General features: G+C 40.0%; 3 protein-coding genes and 5 non-coding genes across 8 annotated transcripts; 1 reads left to right on the top strand and 7 right to left on the bottom strand.

Annotated features, from left to right (window-relative positions):
• Positions 1-785: 785 nt before the first annotated feature.
• Positions 786-8749, bottom strand: SURF2 (surfeit 2). Its single transcript, XM_051980277.1, has 6 exons — positions 8597-8749; positions 6419-6573; positions 5329-5432; positions 4253-4432; positions 3659-3819; positions 786-898 (listed from the first exon to the last, which is right to left on the bottom strand). The coding sequence occupies exons 1-6, from the start codon at positions 8684-8686 to the stop codon at positions 824-826; spliced, it is 765 nt and encodes a 254-aa protein (XP_051836237.1). The 5' UTR covers positions 8687-8749; the 3' UTR covers positions 786-823.
• A 73-nt stretch (positions 8750-8822) lies between these two features.
• On the top strand, positions 8823-14630 carry LOC127550945 (surfeit locus protein 1). The gene is made up of 9 exons (XM_051980271.1): positions 8823-8927; positions 9315-9378; positions 12151-12281; positions 12374-12456; positions 12946-13137; positions 13400-13472; positions 13691-13853; positions 14268-14349; positions 14438-14630. The coding sequence occupies exons 1-9, from the start codon at positions 8853-8855 to the stop codon at positions 14496-14498; spliced, it is 924 nt and encodes a 307-aa protein (XP_051836231.1). The 5' UTR covers positions 8823-8852; the 3' UTR covers positions 14499-14630.
• A 229-nt stretch (positions 14631-14859) lies between these two features.
• RPL7A (ribosomal protein L7a) lies at positions 14860-18656 on the bottom strand. Its single transcript, XM_051980276.1, has 8 exons — positions 18558-18656; positions 17346-17466; positions 16863-17012; positions 16311-16451; positions 16005-16084; positions 15584-15714; positions 15168-15237; positions 14860-15017 (listed from the first exon to the last, which is right to left on the bottom strand). The coding sequence occupies exons 1-8, from the start codon at positions 18558-18560 to the stop codon at positions 14913-14915; spliced, it is 801 nt and encodes a 266-aa protein (XP_051836236.1). The 5' UTR covers positions 18561-18656; the 3' UTR covers positions 14860-14912.
• Positions 15320-15383, bottom strand: LOC127552639 (small nucleolar RNA SNORD36). The gene has a single exon (XR_007951495.1). It is a non-coding gene; the product is annotated as a small nucleolar RNA SNORD36 (small nucleolar RNA).
• On the bottom strand, positions 15801-15878 carry LOC127552635 (small nucleolar RNA SNORD36). The gene has a single exon (XR_007951493.1). It is a non-coding gene; the product is annotated as a small nucleolar RNA SNORD36 (small nucleolar RNA).
• Positions 16178-16253, bottom strand: LOC127552638 (small nucleolar RNA SNORD36). Its single transcript, XR_007951494.1, has one exon. It is a non-coding gene; the product is annotated as a small nucleolar RNA SNORD36 (small nucleolar RNA).
• LOC127552642 (small nucleolar RNA SNORD24) lies at positions 16521-16594 on the bottom strand. The gene has a single exon (XR_007951498.1). It is a non-coding gene; the product is annotated as a small nucleolar RNA SNORD24 (small nucleolar RNA).
• Positions 17078-17154, bottom strand: LOC127552641 (small nucleolar RNA SNORD24). The gene has a single exon (XR_007951497.1). It is a non-coding gene; the product is annotated as a small nucleolar RNA SNORD24 (small nucleolar RNA).
• Positions 18657-18670: the final 14 nt, after the last annotated feature.

The following is an 18670-nucleotide window of genomic DNA, read 5'->3' as shown; positions in this document are numbered from 1 at the left end:
AAGTATTTTTAAGGCTAAAGCTCAGTAAGTTCAATATTCTCTCAATTAGTTATTGAGATACTCATTTTATAATGGTTTATTAACAGTATTGTAGCCAAAGAAAGGCAATTTTTTGGTTCTGGGTCTCATTCATTTCTCCCTTATTAATGCCATCTAACCTAGCAAGCCCATCAACTACTACTCTTAAATGAAATTTTTCTTTATAAGCAACATCTTAGCTAATGCAGTCCATTCTTCTCAGCCCTGCTCTTCCACAGGCTGGTTCTTTACTGTTGGAGAACTTGGACTGATATGTACCTGAAACAGTGCTGCCATCAGTGATCTTTCCTCATGATCATCATGTCCTTTTGGCTTTGCTGCTTCTTTTCTACCCTGTGATTTTAGTGGTCCAGTGTCTGGGGCAGGGACAGAAACTTGTATTTATCAACAATTGGCTTTGGCAAAAGTGTTCTGATTTTTTTTTTTTTTTTTTTTTGCTTCATGTGGGAAAGAATAGATATCTCATTTTATGCTGTATTTTATATCTTAGTTGTATTTGAAAATGTTTTGATTTTTGGAAACAAACATCAAAATAAAATAATGGCATTTGTTGTATCTAGTGTGACCATATAATCAATGGAATGTCCAAAATGAGACTAGGAAATAAATGTAAGGCCAGAGAGGCAGAAGCAGTGATGATTACTACATGGACTTCTTGAAGTATCTCATTAACTACTGCTATACATGCAGCTCAAAATGGGTCAGGTAACCCTCCCTTTTTCATTGATTTTCAAGGATGCTACTACTTTATTCATCAGCTTTATTATTTCAATTATATAAAAAGTTATTCTGTTTCTGTTCCTCTTTTGAAGCGCTTGGGTTTTTGGTGGTGATTCTTGAACTTCATTGAAGCCGACTTCTATTATAGAAACAAAAATAATTAAAAATCTATGTCACCTTTGAAAATTGGACTGGATTTTCTATTCTTATGATAAAAGGAAGATACTTGAATTCTAGAGCTAAACATAGTTTTGTCCTTTCCTTTCATATAAAAAAGGTCATGGAGTCATTTAGAGGTCACCTACTTTAATTCCCTTATATTACAGATGAGAAAACTATAAGGAAGATTGAAAGAGATTACTGTTACTTTCTCCTTACATCCTTTCCTGATTCCTGTGTAAGTTTCTAGTGCCTCACCTCCAAATTATCTAATATTTAGTTGATTATATAAAGATATATATACACTTAGATTTTCCATGATAAAATGTAGACTGATACATTGTTCATGTTGTTCAGTCATTCAGTCATGTCTAATTGCATGTTCCTTCTTGGCAAAGTTACTGGAATGGGTTGCCATTCCCTTCTCTGGCTCATTTTACAGATTAAGAAACTGGCAAATATGGGTCAAGTAACATGGTCTGAGGCCAAATTTGAATTCAGATCTTCCTGATGACAGACCCAGTGCTCTATCCACTGTACCACCTACCTGCCCCAATTAGGCTTGACACATAGGTGCATAATAAATGACCACTGGTTCTTTAGTTGTTCCATGATCTCCAAATAAGTAAAACAGTAGAGCTGGGATTTAAAGTTATGTTCTTAAGTAAAATCTGTTGATTAACAATGCTTATTCATAACTCTGGACTTATTCATGGATATTGGACTAACCCTTGTAACTGTCATTTTTTTTTTCCTGAAGCAATTGGGGTTAAGTGACTTGCCCAAGGTTACACAGCTAGGATGTGTTAAGTGTCTCAGGTCACATTTGAACTCAGGTCTTCCTGAATTCAGGGTTGGTTCTCTATCCAGTTCGCCATCTGGCAACATTTTAATTATAAATAGCTTCTGCAAAAGTGATGCTTTTTCATTTCTTCTGCAGATTCTTCAATCTCTTCCTATCTACTGAGTGCCCTATTCTGGAATTTTTTTTGCTATTATAATGGTTTGATTTTTCACAGATGGAAAAATTGAAGTAACTAGCGTTAAATAACTTGCCTAGAGTCATACTACAAATTTCTTGGCCACATATGAACTCAAAGATCAGATCTAGACCTCTATCCACTGCCTACAAGGATCTTTCACAAGTGCCAATTCCAATGCTCTTTTCTCAGTCCTCATCCTTAACCACTCTGCAGCCTCTATTATGTTCTTAATAGTTTTCTTTCTGGATTTTCATGATATTACTCTCCTGGTTCTCCTCTTAAATATCTGACTTGTTCCTGCTCAGTCTCCTTTGCTATACCTTCACCCAAGTTATTTATGTCTACTAAGTAACCCTGGGTGTCAAGTTTCATCCTGCTCCTCTATATATTTTATCACTTTGTGATCTTACCAGCTCTCATGGATTCAATTATCTCTATATCCATGACTCTCAAAACTACTGATCCATCTTTAATTTTCTATTGACTTTTGGTCTCACATCTCTCCAAGCTTATTAGTCACTTTCAATTGGATGTCCTATAGACATGTTAAACTCAACATGCCCCAAATTGAATTTCTTTCCCTCCCAAAGTTTTCCACCCTTCCAAAATCCCCTGTTACTTTTACCTAGTCATTACAAGATAGCACTCAAATCTTTCCAGGTTCTCCAGGCTCAATCTAAGTGTGATCTAACACTGCTCACTCCTTCCTCCCACCCACCACCAATTAGTTGCAAAGACCTGTCATTTTTATCTTCATACCATCTTTAGAATACATTCCCTTATCTCCTTTGGTACTGTTACTACCTAAGTGCAGGCCCTTAGCCCTGACCACTACAATAGCTTTTAATTGGTTTCTCTACTTCAGGTCATCCTCCACTCTCAGATTTAGATTTTTCTAAAGCATTAATCTGATTAAACATCTGTTTTAGTAACTCCCTGTTATCTTCAGAATCAAAAGTAAAATTCTAGTTAGCCTTTAAAGCCCTTTACTACCTAACTTCCCATTCCTTTTCTAGCTTCTTATACTTAACCACTCTGTCCCTCATTCCCCATACTCTTCAATCCAGTGAGAATGGTTTCCTTGCTCTCTGAATTATTCATTTGCCAACTGCAAGCATTTTCACTGGCTTGTCCGCTATGCATACTATTTCCTTCTAGCTTCCTTCAAGTCATACGATTCTGCCTTCTATAGAAAAGTCTCTCCCATACCCTCTCAATTCAAATGCTTTCATTTTGATTCATTCCTATTTATCTACTATATAACTTGCTTGTCTGCTGTCTCCCCCATTATTAGACTGTAAGCTTGAGAGAAGCTCTTTTGCCTTTCTATCTTCAGCACATAGTGGGTGCTTAATAAATGTTCTCTGACAAAATGGACATGTGTTGTAGTATGGAGAAAGAGCCCTGGATTTTGAGTTGATTCTTGATTTTGCCAATTATGATTGCCTCAGTGATCTTGTACAAGTCACTCAAGAGACTCTATAATTAAATTAAGGGGGTTGGGCAAGCTGACCTGAGTTCTCTTCTGTCTCTAAATCTGTGAGTCTAAGATTTTTTTCTGCTCTGGTGAAGCCTAGTCCTAGCTAGTTGTAGGATTTCCACTACATCACACACATCCCATCTGAGGTGAAGACCAACTAGTCATTAATCGCTCAACTCACACTCCAATGGTCTTGAGCTTCCCTGCCTTCCACTGAGATTGAGACCTAAACTGCTGAGGTACTGACAGCTACGTGCTGTGACTGGGGCACTTTCACCTTTGTTCTCTTCCTGCACATTGGCCTGTCCACCTCCATCTTCTCTCCTCTACTGTTAATGCCATTCTCTCTTGAAGGCTGTGTATTATCTTCAGTGTCTGTCAAGTGGTTCCTTGAGTCATCTCCATTCTCACCTGAGTTCTTTTCGGTGAACAGCTCAGCTGTAACAAGAGAATTCCAGTTACATCCCTGGCCAAGATGACTTTAATAAATGTATGTGCACCTTAGAGTATGGAGTTAACAGCTTCTCTACTGTGCTACCTGCAGGGTTTTGGCCCCAAGTGTCATCAACAGTCTCTGTTACACATTGTAGTGCTTACTTTAGGTATTTGTTGGGATTGGGGAGATATTGAATTTTTTTTTTTTTCACTTTGACATTGGCAAGAAAAAATTAAAAACAGAATGAAGTGAATTACTTCCAAAATGACTCATCACTATGGAAAAACTTGGATCTAGCCAAGAGTTGGAACAACTAGGTAAACATCAAAATTAAAAACCTACCAAACAAGAGACAGATAGAGTATAATGGGCCTACTTTAGACAAAATTTAAAATTTAGAAGTAAAGAAGTAAAAGGGGGCTTTGTTTAGCTCACGTGGGTATAAGTCAGTCATGCTGTCATCACTTTCGTCTTCTTCGTCACTGGAATCAGGCTTCCAGAAATCCTCCTTTTTTCGGGAATGGTGGTCACCATCAATCAAGTCTTTTTGTCTCCTTTTCTTTTGTAGCAAGCAGGCAGGAATATATTCTACACCCTGCTTCTGACATTCTTCATCTAAGGAAAACAAGTCAGCTGAATGCCACAAAAATCCCAGCATGCACAGTAACTTATTTTAACCTGCAAAGTCCCCCCAGGGGTTGAGTGAACCATGGAATGATATCTACCTATTTAGCTCTTATGGAGGGACAGTTTGATGCTACTTTTGATTCTCACCTCTCCTACTGCTAACACTTAGTCATATGTGATGGCCAAGAAGTAGAAACTGCAGGTGAAGATGTAGCAAACAGTGGAGGTATATATGTGAGAAAACGTACAGGGTGTCACTGGAAAAACTAAATTCTCTTCACAAATGTTCCTATTATGTGCAAGGCATTGAGAAGATCTAAATCTCAGCCACTGGGCACCTACAAAGATATCCTTGTTTAGGCTGGAGAAGGGAGGAGATCAGGCTCTTAGATTTGCTATGATTCAATATAGTTTTCCTCCTGATTACTTTTGGCCTAGAAAGAAAGTGGGGGCTCATAGGGCTTCTGGGATGAGTGCCAGTTGGCCCAATGTCTTCTCAAATCAAAGGTAGAGCTCATAAAGACACACTAGCAAATGACAAGCAAGAGCCACATCTGGACCTCCTACTACAAAAGGCATCAAGGACTTTACCAGATAATTAATATGACTGCCCACATTAGCAGAGGCTAATACACAGAATAAAAATGAGCCCTGGAGTTGGAATCAAGAGATTAGCACAAACATTAGGACTTTGGGCAAGTCAAATTATCAGGGTCTGTTCTGAGGAAATGAGGGATTAGACAACATTCTCTCAGCTGTTAATGTTTAAATAATCTGAATTCTCGCTTCTCTAAAAGTTCCCGAAGTAAGATTGTCAAAAATCTATCCACAGTTCAAAAAATGGGGTATGACATCTTTCCTAGCTCCAACTCTTAATTACTCACATTTGTGCAGAGCCTTTTGATAGCGCCTGCCTTGAACATGACGTAGGATGTGCTCTGGAAGCCGGTTGATATGCCGAAGAGTAAGTTTGCAGAACATTTGGTGCCTGAAGAGTATAAGGATTGAAAGCTGAGATACATCTTATTTTTAAGATTACAGAATCACAGATTGATTTGGAGCAGGATGTGCCCTGAGAAATCATCTACTCTAATCCCTTTCTTTTACAGATAAGACACAAAAGAGAGATAATTTGCTTAAAAATCAAATGAGTACTAAAAATGGACTCAGCATCTGAATCCTGGTTCTCTTTACCACATCATCTATTTGTGCCAACTAACATGATTCCTTGGCAAGGAAAAGGAAAAAGTCTTCTTCTCCCCCTTTAAGATTCCTTTGTCTTTTTCTATTGAGGGCAAACTTGAGAACAACATGGTTGTCTCAAAATCCACATTGGCCAGCAAAAAATATGTCAATACTTATGCTTAAGTGTTTGTCTTGCTACCAGAATGAACTCTCTACGCTCAAGTTCTAACAACCCTAGAAAATGCTTTCTTTGCTCCCGCAATTGGGAAATCCTACTGTGCAGTTGGAGGGGTTCTATCCAAGTATTCCAAATAGTGAGGAGCCATGGATCAAAATATACTACAGACTTGCCTGGCTATTTCTTAGTAGAAAGAACTGGGATCCAAGTCATTACAGAAAGTAGACAGAACACTAGATTTGGAGCCAAGTCATAGAATTAGTTCTGCCACAAATTTAACCACTCAAATCCCAGTTTTCTTATTTATAAAATAGAGTGAAAGAATTGATCTCAGTAATTTCTAAGGTTGTTGATTCCAGTTCTAAATTATATCTCCTCTTTCTCTACTTTTGGTATGCTGGAGCCATTTCTGGAGCCTGTTCATGAAAAACAGAATTAGTCCACTATGATCCTGGGTTATTTTGACACTGACCCTGAACATGTTCAGCTTATTTTAACATGAATCATCAAAACATTCCCTTGCCCAAACCCAGCTGTCCCTGGAATTGTCTTTTCTTTTTATCCTCATGACTCTAAGTTGTGGCTGTCTGGGACCTCCACCAGGGACATACGGATTCTTGGTGCTGGGCATGATGTGTGGCTCAAAGTCTTCATAGTCAAAGGTCTGGGCGGTGCGAATCAGTCGCTGATACTTCTTACCGCTGGTATAGGCCTGAAGGTCAGAAAGTCGACTGGGCAATTCATGGCCTGTCAATTTGCACCTTACCTGAAGGATAGAGGAGGAGGAAGATTAAGTGTCCTTGTATTTTCCATTCTCAGAATCCTGCCACTGTGTAAGGTTGCTGTTCAGAGGGGCCAACTTCCTTGAAGGACCTCATTCTGAAGATAATATATCCAAAAGGAATATAGTTATCCCTTTCTCATCACAGGAGTTATGAACCAGGAAATCTGTGGGAAAATTTTTGGCCCTTCTTTCATAGTAGAGAAGAGATCTGAATTACTATAGTATCAAAAAAATAAAATATGTTGGCATTATATAATACTATGCATATATTTTATGCATTTATGAGTTTCTGAACTTTTTCTCTATTGTCTATAGCTTCCACAAAACTCCCTAAAAGGTCCCATTTAATCTGTCATGTGGATCCACGATATATCAAAACCATGTAGGGGAAAATTGTGGACGTGATAACAGTAATAATTCATATTTCTACGGCATTTAGTTTTACAAATCACTTCCTTCACAACTTGTCAGGCAGACAGGCAGTAAAGCATTATTCCTATTTTGCTAGTGAGGAAACTTTGGCCCAAAATAAAAGGATGATTTGGATCATCTATAATGTGACTGTGGACAAGTCATTTCATTTTTCTAGGCTTTTCTTGTCAACTATAAAATGAAGGTGGTAAGTGAAATGATTTCATATCTCCCTTCCTGATGTGAGTGTAATCGTATGATTTACAACTAGAGAGTAAGTCAGCAACAGGGTAAGGACCAGAGGAGAGGTTTTCAGGCTTCCAGTGCAGGGTTTTGCAAAGCTGGAAACCAAGTTCCTGAAGGCCATTCCAGAGTTGAGGGCTTGAGGATTTTACTGTAAGGCAGTGGATTTTGAGAATATGACCAAAAATTATAAAGCTAGAGACAACTATGCATAATTTTGTCCAAGCCTTGTATTTTACACATAGGGAAACAAAAAACTAGAGAGGGAAAATGGACTTTCCTAGAATTATGATAGTAATAGAAGCAAGGCAGGAATCCAGGTTTCCTTCAACTCTTTATCCTAAGTCCTCTTTCTGATAAATGACAATCCTTTTTTGGGGGGGAGAGTGGGAGAGAAGGAGGCAGATTTAACAGAAAAACAGGATGGGTTTAGGCTGGAGTTCACTGATTGACTCACTGTGCCAACAGGCAAGCCATTATTTAAAGCTTCAATTACCTTTCCTTTCAAACTGACTAAAGGATCCCCAAAGAAGAGGGGATGGAGTGGGGGGAGCATGAAAGGGAAAGAACATTATTCTTAAACTTTCTTGGATCAAAGATCCCTCTGACACTTGGGTAAAGTCTATGGGCTCTTTACTCAGAATACTTTTAAATTCATAAAAAGAACTACATAAGGATTACAAAGTAAGAAATGTCATAATGAAATACAATTATCAAAAAAAATTTTTTTTTTAAGTTTATGAACTCTAGTTAAGAACCTCTGATCTAGTGGAACAAGTCCTGAAAAGTGTTAACGATAATAGTAACTAGCAATTAGATAGGGTTTTGAAAAGCGCTTTACGAATACTGATTACATTTTATGCCCACCCGAATACTGTGAGCCAGGTCGAGGATTCCCGACGTTGTCACTGCGAACGATTAGTCTTGTGGATGACATTCTTTCTACCGAATTCCCGATCCTCGTCAGTGAGGAGAAAGGCAGATGAGGAGGGTGGGCCCGAGTTACGGATCACTCATCCCGTGGGGAGAGGCCTCCGAAGTCATCTAGTTCAACCCTTCCATTTTACTAAGGAGGACGCTAACGCTAAGGTCCAGAGAAGCTACGGGACTTAAGAGGCCACGGTCACCCAGGAGGCAGAGCGGGGATTCCAACGCGGTCCCTGGGCTTCGGTCTCTTTTCGAGGGCATCACGCTGCCTCCTGAGAGGGAAAGATTTCCTCCCTCGGGAGAGCGTTCTGGCCCTGCCTGGATGTGTCGACTGCCAAGTTTCACAGTCCCCTCTCTGAGCCTGTTTCCCCTTCCATAAACCTGGTCATCAGAGTGCCCAAGGTCCAGCCCCTTCCCCTCTGACCTTGGTCCCGCCAGGGCACAACTGCAGCCCCGGATGATCCAGGAGGAATTCCTGCACATCTGGTGGCACCAGAGCGTCGGTACTGGCCATGGCTCAGGGGTGGGGATGTGAGTCCCGGCTGAACCGCCCGCAAGACACACCACGTGGAAACCCGGAAGAGGGCGGGGCCCCGGCTGGCCTCATTAATTAACCGGAAATTCGTCTCTTCCCCCTCACCCCGCGTGCCATATCCCCGGAAGTAGTTAATGCGGTTGTCATGGCCGCCAGGCTGATGTTCGTCCGAGTAGTTGGTCTGAAGAGGGTCCCGCAGCTGCGGGTTCCCCAGGCGCCGGTGAGGGCGGAGCCTAGTCTGAGTTCGAGCTGGGGAGGACGAGGAGGAGGAGGATCAAAGAGAAAGGGGACAGGAGGAACCCTGCGCGTTTTGGGGCAGGGAGGACGGTAGCTTGGTCCCGGGTAGTGAGTGGCAGAGCGTCCCGAGGCTACCAGCCTTGAGTTTGTGGGAAACGGTGAAAGCCTACCCGCACATTGACCCCAATCCGATGCTGTGCGCAGCATTTAGCACCCGTAGCAACCCCGGCGCTCCCGAAAAGAGGGAGCTGCTTTCTCCGATTCTCGTTTCTAGAGTCTCTTTGATGTCGTTGGAATTGTGCACGTTGTTCTTCTGGGTCTGCGGACGGAGCTGATCTTTCTGTGCCCTCTTGTGTCCCTTTCCCCGCAGGACCTGATTGGCCCTTTCCGAAGTAGCTTCCTCGGTGCTTCTAGCCTGGGCCGCTGGCTCCCAGGTGAGGAGGGAACTTGGTGTAGGGCACGATTTTGTGGGGAGCCGGTACAGCCGAATTCCACTTAACGCTGCCACCTGAGGCTGGCCCCTCTCTTTGAAATTATGTTTCCTCGGCTTTAAGATAAAAGGGTTGGAAGGAGAGCTCAAGTTACCTCCAACACCCATGTCGTCTGATTCTTGACTCGGCTTTGCGAGTTTTTTTCAGTCTTTAAGTTTAATTCAGTTTCATGTAGCTTAAAACAAGTTCAGGGCGCTGCTAGGCGGGGTACGACCCCCCCCTACGACCCGCGGGCCAGATGCGGCAGCTGAGGACGAGTATCCCTTCACTCAGGGCTGTGAAGTTTCTTTATTTAAAGGCCTACAAAGCAAAGTTTTAGTTTTTAATATAGTCCGGCCCTCCAACAATCTGAGGGACAGTGAACTGGCTCCCTATTTTAAAAGTTTGAGGACCCCTGGTTATTAAGGGAAGGTAGATGGTTATATTAATGTAAGGGAATATGACTTACTATCAATGTAAAGGGAATATTGGTGTTACCGTTGGTTTGGGCCTCGAAACCAAGGTTGAATCAAACAGTTAAAAACAAACATACTGGATCCTACTCTGTAAAAACTTTAAAGATACTTTCACCTTCACTATCAGTATTAATAATAAGCAGTGTACTTTAAGAATATAAAGAGCACTGGTATAAAACTCAAATAAAAATAATCCCTGCAAGTTGCCTATTGACTTGGAAAAACTCGAATTAACATCTATCTTGTATTGCTAAATATTTCTCAATTACATTTTAGTTTGTTTTTGATTGCACTGGCAGTCCACACAAAGGACTTTGACATCTCAAACCTAGGCAACATTTTTTCTTCCAATATCTTTTTTTTTAATTTAGTATTTTTATTTTCCTTAGTTATATATAAAATAATATTTTACATTTGTTTTAAAAATTTTGAGTTCCACATTCCCTCCCTTCCTCCCCATTCCCAACTCATATTTAAGGCAATTGTGTTACAAAAGAACACAGATACACCTCACCCCCCCAAAAAAAGAAAGTTTAAAAAAAGAGTATTCTTCATTCTGTATACAGACACAATCCTTTCTTTAGGTATGTATAGCCTTTTTCATCATAAACCGTTCAGAGTAGTATTGTAGAATAGCAAAGTCATTCACAGCTGATGATCTCACAACATTGCTAATTATTTTGTACACAGTACATTTCATTTTGAATTCATGATTTTTCTGAGAGCATCCTACTCATCATTTTTCACGAAACAATATTTCATCATAATTACACAATTTATTCAGCTATTCCCTTCAATTTCCAATTCCTTGTCCACAGAAAAGAGCTGCTATATATACATATTTTTACATATAGGTCTTTTTGCTTTGCAAAGTATTTGAGATTAAGTGACTTGCCTAGGGTCACACAGCTAGTATTAAGTGTGAGGTCAAATTTTGATTTTTAACTAAAGGACTGGTGCTCTATCCAGTGTGCCATCTAGCTGCCCTGTCCTTTTTCCTAATAGTGGTATTGTTAGGTCAAAAGATATGCATAATTTTATAACCTTTAGGCATAGTTCATATTTTTTGATCATTTTATTAGTTGAGGAATGGCTTTTAAAATTTTTTTGCTGAAGCAGTTGGGGTTAAGTGACTTGCCCAGGGTCCCACAGCTAGAAAGTGTTGTGTCTGAGGCCACATTTGAATTCAGGTCTTCCTGACTTAAAGGCTGGTGCATTATTCACTTCGCCATCTAGCTGCCCCCTAATTTTTTTTTTTTTAATAATTTTTTTGCTGAAGCAGTTGGGGTTTAAGTGATTTGTCCAGGGTCACACAGGTAGGAACTATTAATTATCTGAGACCCGATTTGAACTCACTTCCTCCTGACTTCAGGGCCAATGATCTATCCACTGTGCCATCTAGCTACCCCCTATTTTTTTTTTTTTAATAAAATTCATTCCATGCTGTATACGTTTGAGAAATGAGAGCTGTATACATTTGAGAAATGAGGGCTTTATCTGAGTAACTTGCTCCAAAATTCTTTTCACAATATAACTATTGCTAACTTTATTTCCCCTTTTATTCTATTCTCTCCCTTTACCCTGATCCTCCTCAGGTGTTACAGACCACCCTCTCCTCCAGTATGCCCTCTCTTCTATCACCCTACCCCATTCTTGTATCCCCTTCCCTTTCTTTCCTGCAGGGAAAGATAAATTACTCATATTGAGTGTGTAATTTTGAGTATGTTTTGTCTTTGAACCAATTCTGAGGAAAGTAAGGTTCTCCCATTCCTCTTCCCTTTCTCTACTATTAATTTTTTCTTGCTTCTTTTATACCTAAGTAACTCTTTTGAAAAAAAAAAAATTCATATACATTGCGCAGAAAGTGCCAACTAACCCTAGTAGTGAGAATTTCCTCTTTAGGAAGCTCCATATATGAATGAAATCACATTTAACCTCTATTCATATATTTCCTCAAGGGAAAGTAGTAGTATATCCTCACAGATAGAAGAAATGAATCATGAAAAGGTTATATACCTGTAGTTCTATTTAGTGTTGAGAAGAGATTAGACCTCAGGCTTTTCCCTAATTCAATTTTATTTCATTTTGCCCTTTCCAGAGGATTTATTTTGATTTATAACTTATTTTCTAAACATTACAGATTCCTGAAAAGGGAACAGGTTAAAGATAGAGGTGGCAGGAAAAGTTACAGGTAACAGTCCAAGATTAGAGAAGATAACACAACAAATTTAATTTACCACGATTTATTGGCTTCTTCCAGAGGCTGTTTGGAATTCAAACAGATGCAGCATCTCTACAACAGCAGCTCCTGCTAAGGCAGAGGAAGATTTGTTTTACAAGTGGTTCCTATTCCTCATTCCTGTGACTGCCTTTGGCCTGGGAACATGGCAGGTAATGACCATTATGTCTTATCTTTAGAGTACTGAAGATCTTGGCTCCACTGCTTTAAACTCATGTGGGTATGCATGTGGTTACTCACATAGGTCCAGCGTCGAAAGTGGAAGCTGAAGTTAATTGCAGAGCTAGAATCGAGAATTGCAGCTGAACCTATCCCTCTTCCTGCAGAGTGAGTAGTCATTCATCTCTTGCTTCTGGATTCTGACCCTGACTAAATGACTTTTATTCCATTAGATGTTGGTAGATTGTGGCTTGGTGCCAACCCATAGAATTTCAGAGTAAGGTTCATGGTCCTAGTTTTGACATCCCTGTTTTAGAATGAAAAAATCTCAGGCCCATAGGGACAAACAGCTGGTTAATAGCACAGCTTTTCTCATTTTCAATTAATCCTTCTGCTATGCTAACTGATGAAAACCACTCGCTGAGGTTATGACTTAGATGATTTAATGTTGATTCAATTTTCTGCAAGGGAATTTTTATTTCCTTTCCCCTTGCTGAGCCTTTGAAGCTCAAGCACCGTACCCTAACAAGAAAAAAGGGGGGCTCAAAGACCTTCATATGGGGGGGGGGGAGGTTTGGAATGATGTCCAAACAATTCCTTGGAAGGAAATTTTGCCTAAAATCACACCCTTATAAGTATTTTATTGCCTTCCTACAGTCCAATGGAGCTAAAGGACTTGGAATATAGACCTGTGAAGGTCAGGGGGCATTTTGACCACTCCAAGGAACTGTACATTTTGCCTCGAACCATGGTGGACCCAGCACGAGAGTCCTGGGATTCAGGACGAATGTCCTCCACATTGGAAAGTGGTGCCAATGTTGTTACTCCTTTCCATTGTACTGATTTGGGGTAAGTAGCGTCAGCAACTGGCTCAAGTTGATGGACTTATTTCCCCACTTTCTCCCTTAGTCCTGACTAGATCATCTGAGAAAATGGAGAGCTAGTTGCCTAGTGTTTGGGAAAGTACTTGACAATTGGCAATTGTTTTAGGAAAAAAATGGGGAAGCATCTGGCCTTCTGGACCTCATCAAAACCACAGTATAAGACAGAATCACAAAGAAGCAGAAATTTAGCCTTTCATAGTATGTTTTTCCCTTCTGTAAAACTTTAGGATCACAATCCTAGTGAATAGAGGATATGTTCCTAGGAAAAGAATAAATCCAGACACTCGGCAAAAAGGCCAGGTAAGGATAATTACTCTTTCATCTACATATAAAGGGATTTACCTCAGCAGGCTATTATGTTTAAACAGGGTTGAGAAAGTCATCCTTTGAATGTCAGAGAGCAAAAGTTTTAATGCCTTAACTGAATACTGAAGCATTTTGAAATAGAATATATGGAGACTTATGATTAAAGAGGTCAGGAAAACAAAGTAAATGATAGTATTTTTTCTTAAAAATAGATTGAGGATGAAATTGATCTCATTGGGATGGTGAGATTGACAGAAACCCGGAAACCTTTTGTTCCTGAAAACAAGCCAGAGAAGAACCGATGGCATTACCGTGACCTGGAGGCTATGGCAAAAGTCACAGGCGCTGAGCCCATATTCATTGATGCCAATTTCAGTATGTTGGGATTTGGGAATTGGGGGTAAATGGTGGCTTTTGTTTTTTAATCCCTACAATTCTTTCCCTTAAGACCTATCTTTCACAATGTAATTCCACAGGCAGTGGACTTGACTGTTGCATTAAAATTCTCTCAGGGGGAATCTTATAATTGGGGGTTAGGTACTTTATTTTCTCTAATAATTGACATGAAGCCTAGAAGAAACATTCTGGACCATTCAGTGTAAGGCCCTTTCCAATTCTTAAAAATAAATCACCAAGAATTGCCTGAGAGGACAGGGCAGGATATAGCTTTGCATAGGAGTTTCACCAGTTCAGGTCCATTGTGCAATGCAATTTAAAAATGGATGTAGATTTTAAATATTTATCTTTGAAATAACTACAAAATACTGTTTTGATTATTCTTGTTTGCAGAAAGCACAGTCCCTGGAGGGCCCATTGGTGGCCAAACAAGAATAACCCTGAGGAATGAACACATGCAATACATCATTACTTGGTAAATTATTAGATCACACACAAGAGTTTAAAGATGGCTTATATGTCGTACCCTCTAATTTTTCAGGACTAATTACTTTCCCTAACAGGTATGGACTGTCCGCAGCAACATCATATATGTGGTTTAAGAAGTTTGTTCGATTGCAGTAACAGCAGCGAAGAGTGTTGGCATGTAACCATGGACAAACATAGAAATTTTGTATTGATGTTTTGCTTTTAATAGCATCTGTGATTAATTTGTAAATATTTTTTAAATTACAAATAAAGGCTCCTTTAATGATATTTTCCTCCTAGAACCCCTCTCTTCATCAACATACATCCTCCTAATTGCTAAAGTGATAGTATGTAGAAACAGACCCAGTTCATGCATCATCATCTTCATTAACTCCCATTAAATGTTTAGCTCATAAAAAGTGGGTGGGGGTTTTTAGCAATAAGATGGTAGTTGGTCCCCCCATAATTTTATATGTACATATGTATCACATAAGACATTGTATCTAATGACCACTCATTTTCATTTTGTTTATATTTTTATTTTTATGTAGGGAAAAATCAAACATACATTTAACCCAATTTGGTTGCAAGTTCCTTAGCTTTTGCCTTTTCGAGCTTGGCAATACGAGCCACTGATTTTGGACCCAGGACATTGCCACCCCAGTGACGACGGATCTGAAAGGACAAAGGAAATAAAATTAACCCTATATTATACAACGCATTTTTCACCCCTGAAAGAATTTTAAAGCCCATCAAAATTTCTCTCAGAAAGATGAACACTATGCATGGTGGTTGAAAAAAAAAAAAAAAAACACCAGCCCTTACCTCATCATATCTGTCATTGTAATTGGTTTTGATGGCTTCTACCAGCTTAGCTAGGGCTCCTTTATCTTCACTGTTGAGAAAAACCAGAAGAATTAACCATAGAACCCCTTCACTAGATATAATTCACCAATTGTCTTATGATACAGAACCTTTTGTCTCAGAATCAAAATTACTACATGCTATTTTCAGGTGAAGAAATTCTGTACATCATTGTCAAAAGGTTCAGAATAAGAGTGAATCTCTTATTTATTCTTTCTAAACCCAGTTTGACACCAAATCCCCCCGGTTAGCAATTTTCCTTGCTAAGCTACAATATTAAATTGTACCACATCTTTTAGGGTAGGATAAATTTAAGCCCTCTTCTCACAAATTGTTTTGGATTTAAATAGTTAAATTATTGATCAAAATATACTTACGGGTTAACCTGTGTGAAGGCAATACTTGTGCAAGTCTTTCGGTGGACTAAGCGACCCAGTCTGGCTTTACCTTTGATAATACAGTAAGGAACCCCCATTTTCCTGCACAAGGCAGGTAGGAAGACCACTAGCTGAAAGACATGTATGAATAAGTAAGTCGACAGAGTACTTAACTAACACAAGGGGGAAGGGGGAGAAGAGTAACTTTTCTTTGGCATTTGCTCAGGGTTAAAAAGCTCGTGTATTTATTCTCCATGCTATTAATTCAGGTGAAGAAATTCATACATCATTGCAAAAGCCCAAAATCCCATTTCCTATGGGATTTCAGTCCCTTTAAATACTCCAGGAAACTAAATATATTCACATTCAATGCGACTTAGAAATAAAAAATTCCAGTATATCTCCCAAGCTCAGAACTTACCTCAATGGGGTCCACATCATGTGCAATCACTACCAACTGTGCTTTCTTGTTTTCTACCAGGGTAGTAACAGTGTTAACACCTAAAAAATATAACCAGAATGTGCATGGTTTCTGTTACCAATTTATTGCTTTCTTTCTTACTGATCAAAAAAATAAACCATGAATCTTCAGCTATGGCTCAGGGTTAAAAAGCTCGTGTATATGATCTACACAATTATTTCAGGTGAAGAAATTCATACATCATTGCAATAGCTTGCCTAACATTCATGTACTAACCAACCAGTTTTAGACAGAAAACTAATTTACCTGCTCTGAGGACAGGTGGTCTCTTAGTGGGGACATCTCCTTTGCCTGCAGCTTTTTGTTCAGCCCTAGCTAGCAGTCTTTGCTTCTTTTCTTGCTTTGTCTCAGGTCTGTACTTGTGAGCTAGTTTAAGCAGTTGAGTAGCTGGAACAAGAAGTTTGTTGGTTAAGATACTGGTTTTAAAACAACTATTTTTGTATTCCTTTTATTTTGTGCATCAGCGATCTTGGTGGTTAAACATGTAATCACTGCTACTCAGATAGCAAATATTGTAATCATCATCTGCACATTCCTCCAATTATGCCAGAAATTAATGGCTTTAAAGTCACTTAAAAAAAAATAAAAGATCCTAGAAACAATTAAGGGAGATGTTAACCTTGACATTAGGACATTTACATACCATATGTACATATACAAAACCCTACTTTCCATAAGCAATTTGGCAAGTTTTAGGCACACTTGTGTTAGAAGATGTAACCCTTAAAAATATCAAAAACCTATTAACTATTCAATTCTTTTAAAGAGAGTAGGAAAAGCTAGAGGTTTCTCTTTTACCTGTCTGACGATCTAAAGCCTGGGTGAACTGGTTGATTGCTGGTGGTACTTTCAAACGCTTGTAAAGGATAGACCTTTGCCGCTGAAGTCTGATGTATCGAGGCCATTTGACAAACCGAGTAAGGTCCCTTTTGGGCTGGATGTCCTGACCTAATGAAAAAAATATTGTGAAGCTTGCAATCCTTAATTCAGATTGTTTTAAGTGACAAACAGAGTGCATCAGTGATCTTGGTGGTTATGAAATGTCATCACTATCATTCAAGATAGCAAATATTCTTTTCCATCATTTGCACAACTGTTAACTCTCGGTGGAGTCTATTACCAGTACCCTGTCTGTCTTGTTACAAAGCTAACTACCAAGTTCTTAGATTCTTTTCTTCAATTCCCATTAGTATTTATTGGTCATTCAAACATTTGCTTAATAGGCCAGTTAATGCTTTAGCACATTAGTTTACCCATACACCGCATGTTACTATCACTTACCAATGCCAAAGTTTTTGGGCCGCTTCTCAAACAAAGGATTGACCACTTTCTTGGCCTCTTGCTTCTTTACAACAGCAGGGGCCGGAGCCACCTTCTTCCCCTTGGCCTTCTTCCCTTTTGGCTTAAAAAAAAAAAAAAAAAACAAACCCAGTGAGCCCTCTCAGCTGTACCTCTCTCCCATACATCCTTGAGTCTGAGGGTCAGAATAAATAAGTTCAAATCACACTCATATCTCTGGAGAAAAATACAACCTTCTCAATTTACCTTTTTTTTTAAAAAATGAACTTGGAAGGGATGGCCTTTGCAATTTTTTTTTTTTCTGTCCCTAGGTCTATGATTCTATTCTCACTTTTTGGTCATAATCTGTAGTGTAAAGCACACTTCATAGGATCAAGGTTTTAACTTCTGCTTCCAGGAAGGACTTTTACAAAGTTGCAAACGATTTGCCCAGCTATAAATACAAGGGAATGGGGGAACCAAAGTACCCAATATTAACTCCTCCAAGGACCATCCAATGCCTGCAGTCTAACGAACGCTATTTGCTTTAGCAAGAGAATTGGATAAGCCACCTAGCAAGCAAGCATTTACACAGCACCTACTACCATAGGAACTGGGCTAAAAGCTTCGCCGGCATCTCATTCGGTCCTCAAAACAACGTGCAAGAGATGTGCGCTATCGCCATCACACCCTGTCTGAGACCAGGGGCCACCAGGCTACTTCTGGCTGGCTCCTGACAAACCACGAATCTATATCTGAGTTTTTCTACCACTCAATCGTCAGCCTAGCTGAGGCTACATTCTCAAATCCTTCCTGGGGTAACGTGCAACGATACAAGCTCAGTTCCCAGGATGCGAACTAGCCCATTCCCGTTCGTTATCACCGTCACGAAGCCCCAGATATGGGCCCGTCGTGCAACCTGTCTGACCACTAGACTCGAGGATCGCCAAGGGCTGCCAGCCAGCCGGCACTGAGAGGGGTAAGTTCCTCTGCCACGACGTCCTGGCTCGGGCCCGGCGGCCTTACCTCGGCCGGAGAACCTCCCACCCTCCGTCCCTGTTATAGTCGCTTCCCTCATTCCGCAACCCTAGGTCCTCCGGAGGGACCCTTTGAAGCCTTCCCAGACAGAGGTTGCTCTGCTGCGGCCCGCAAAGGGAGTCGATGGAGATGGATAGAGTTAGACCCAAGATCCCGCGAAAAAGCAGAATGGCTCACCATCTTGGCCGGCAGGACGAGAAAGGAAGAGAAGAGATTTGTGGGTAATATGTATTACGCCTCGGCTCTCGCGAGGCCTCGCGCATGCGCGGGATTTACGGTTTTTTTTTTTT

Source organism: Antechinus flavipes, chromosome 2, assembly GCF_016432865.1.
Source record: "Antechinus flavipes isolate AdamAnt ecotype Samford, QLD, Australia chromosome 2, AdamAnt_v2, whole genome shotgun sequence".
Taxonomy (NCBI): Eukaryota; Metazoa; Chordata; class Mammalia; order Dasyuromorphia; family Dasyuridae; genus Antechinus; species Antechinus flavipes.
Note: the sequence above shows the minus strand (reverse complement) of the source record. Positions and strands in the feature narration are given on the sequence as shown.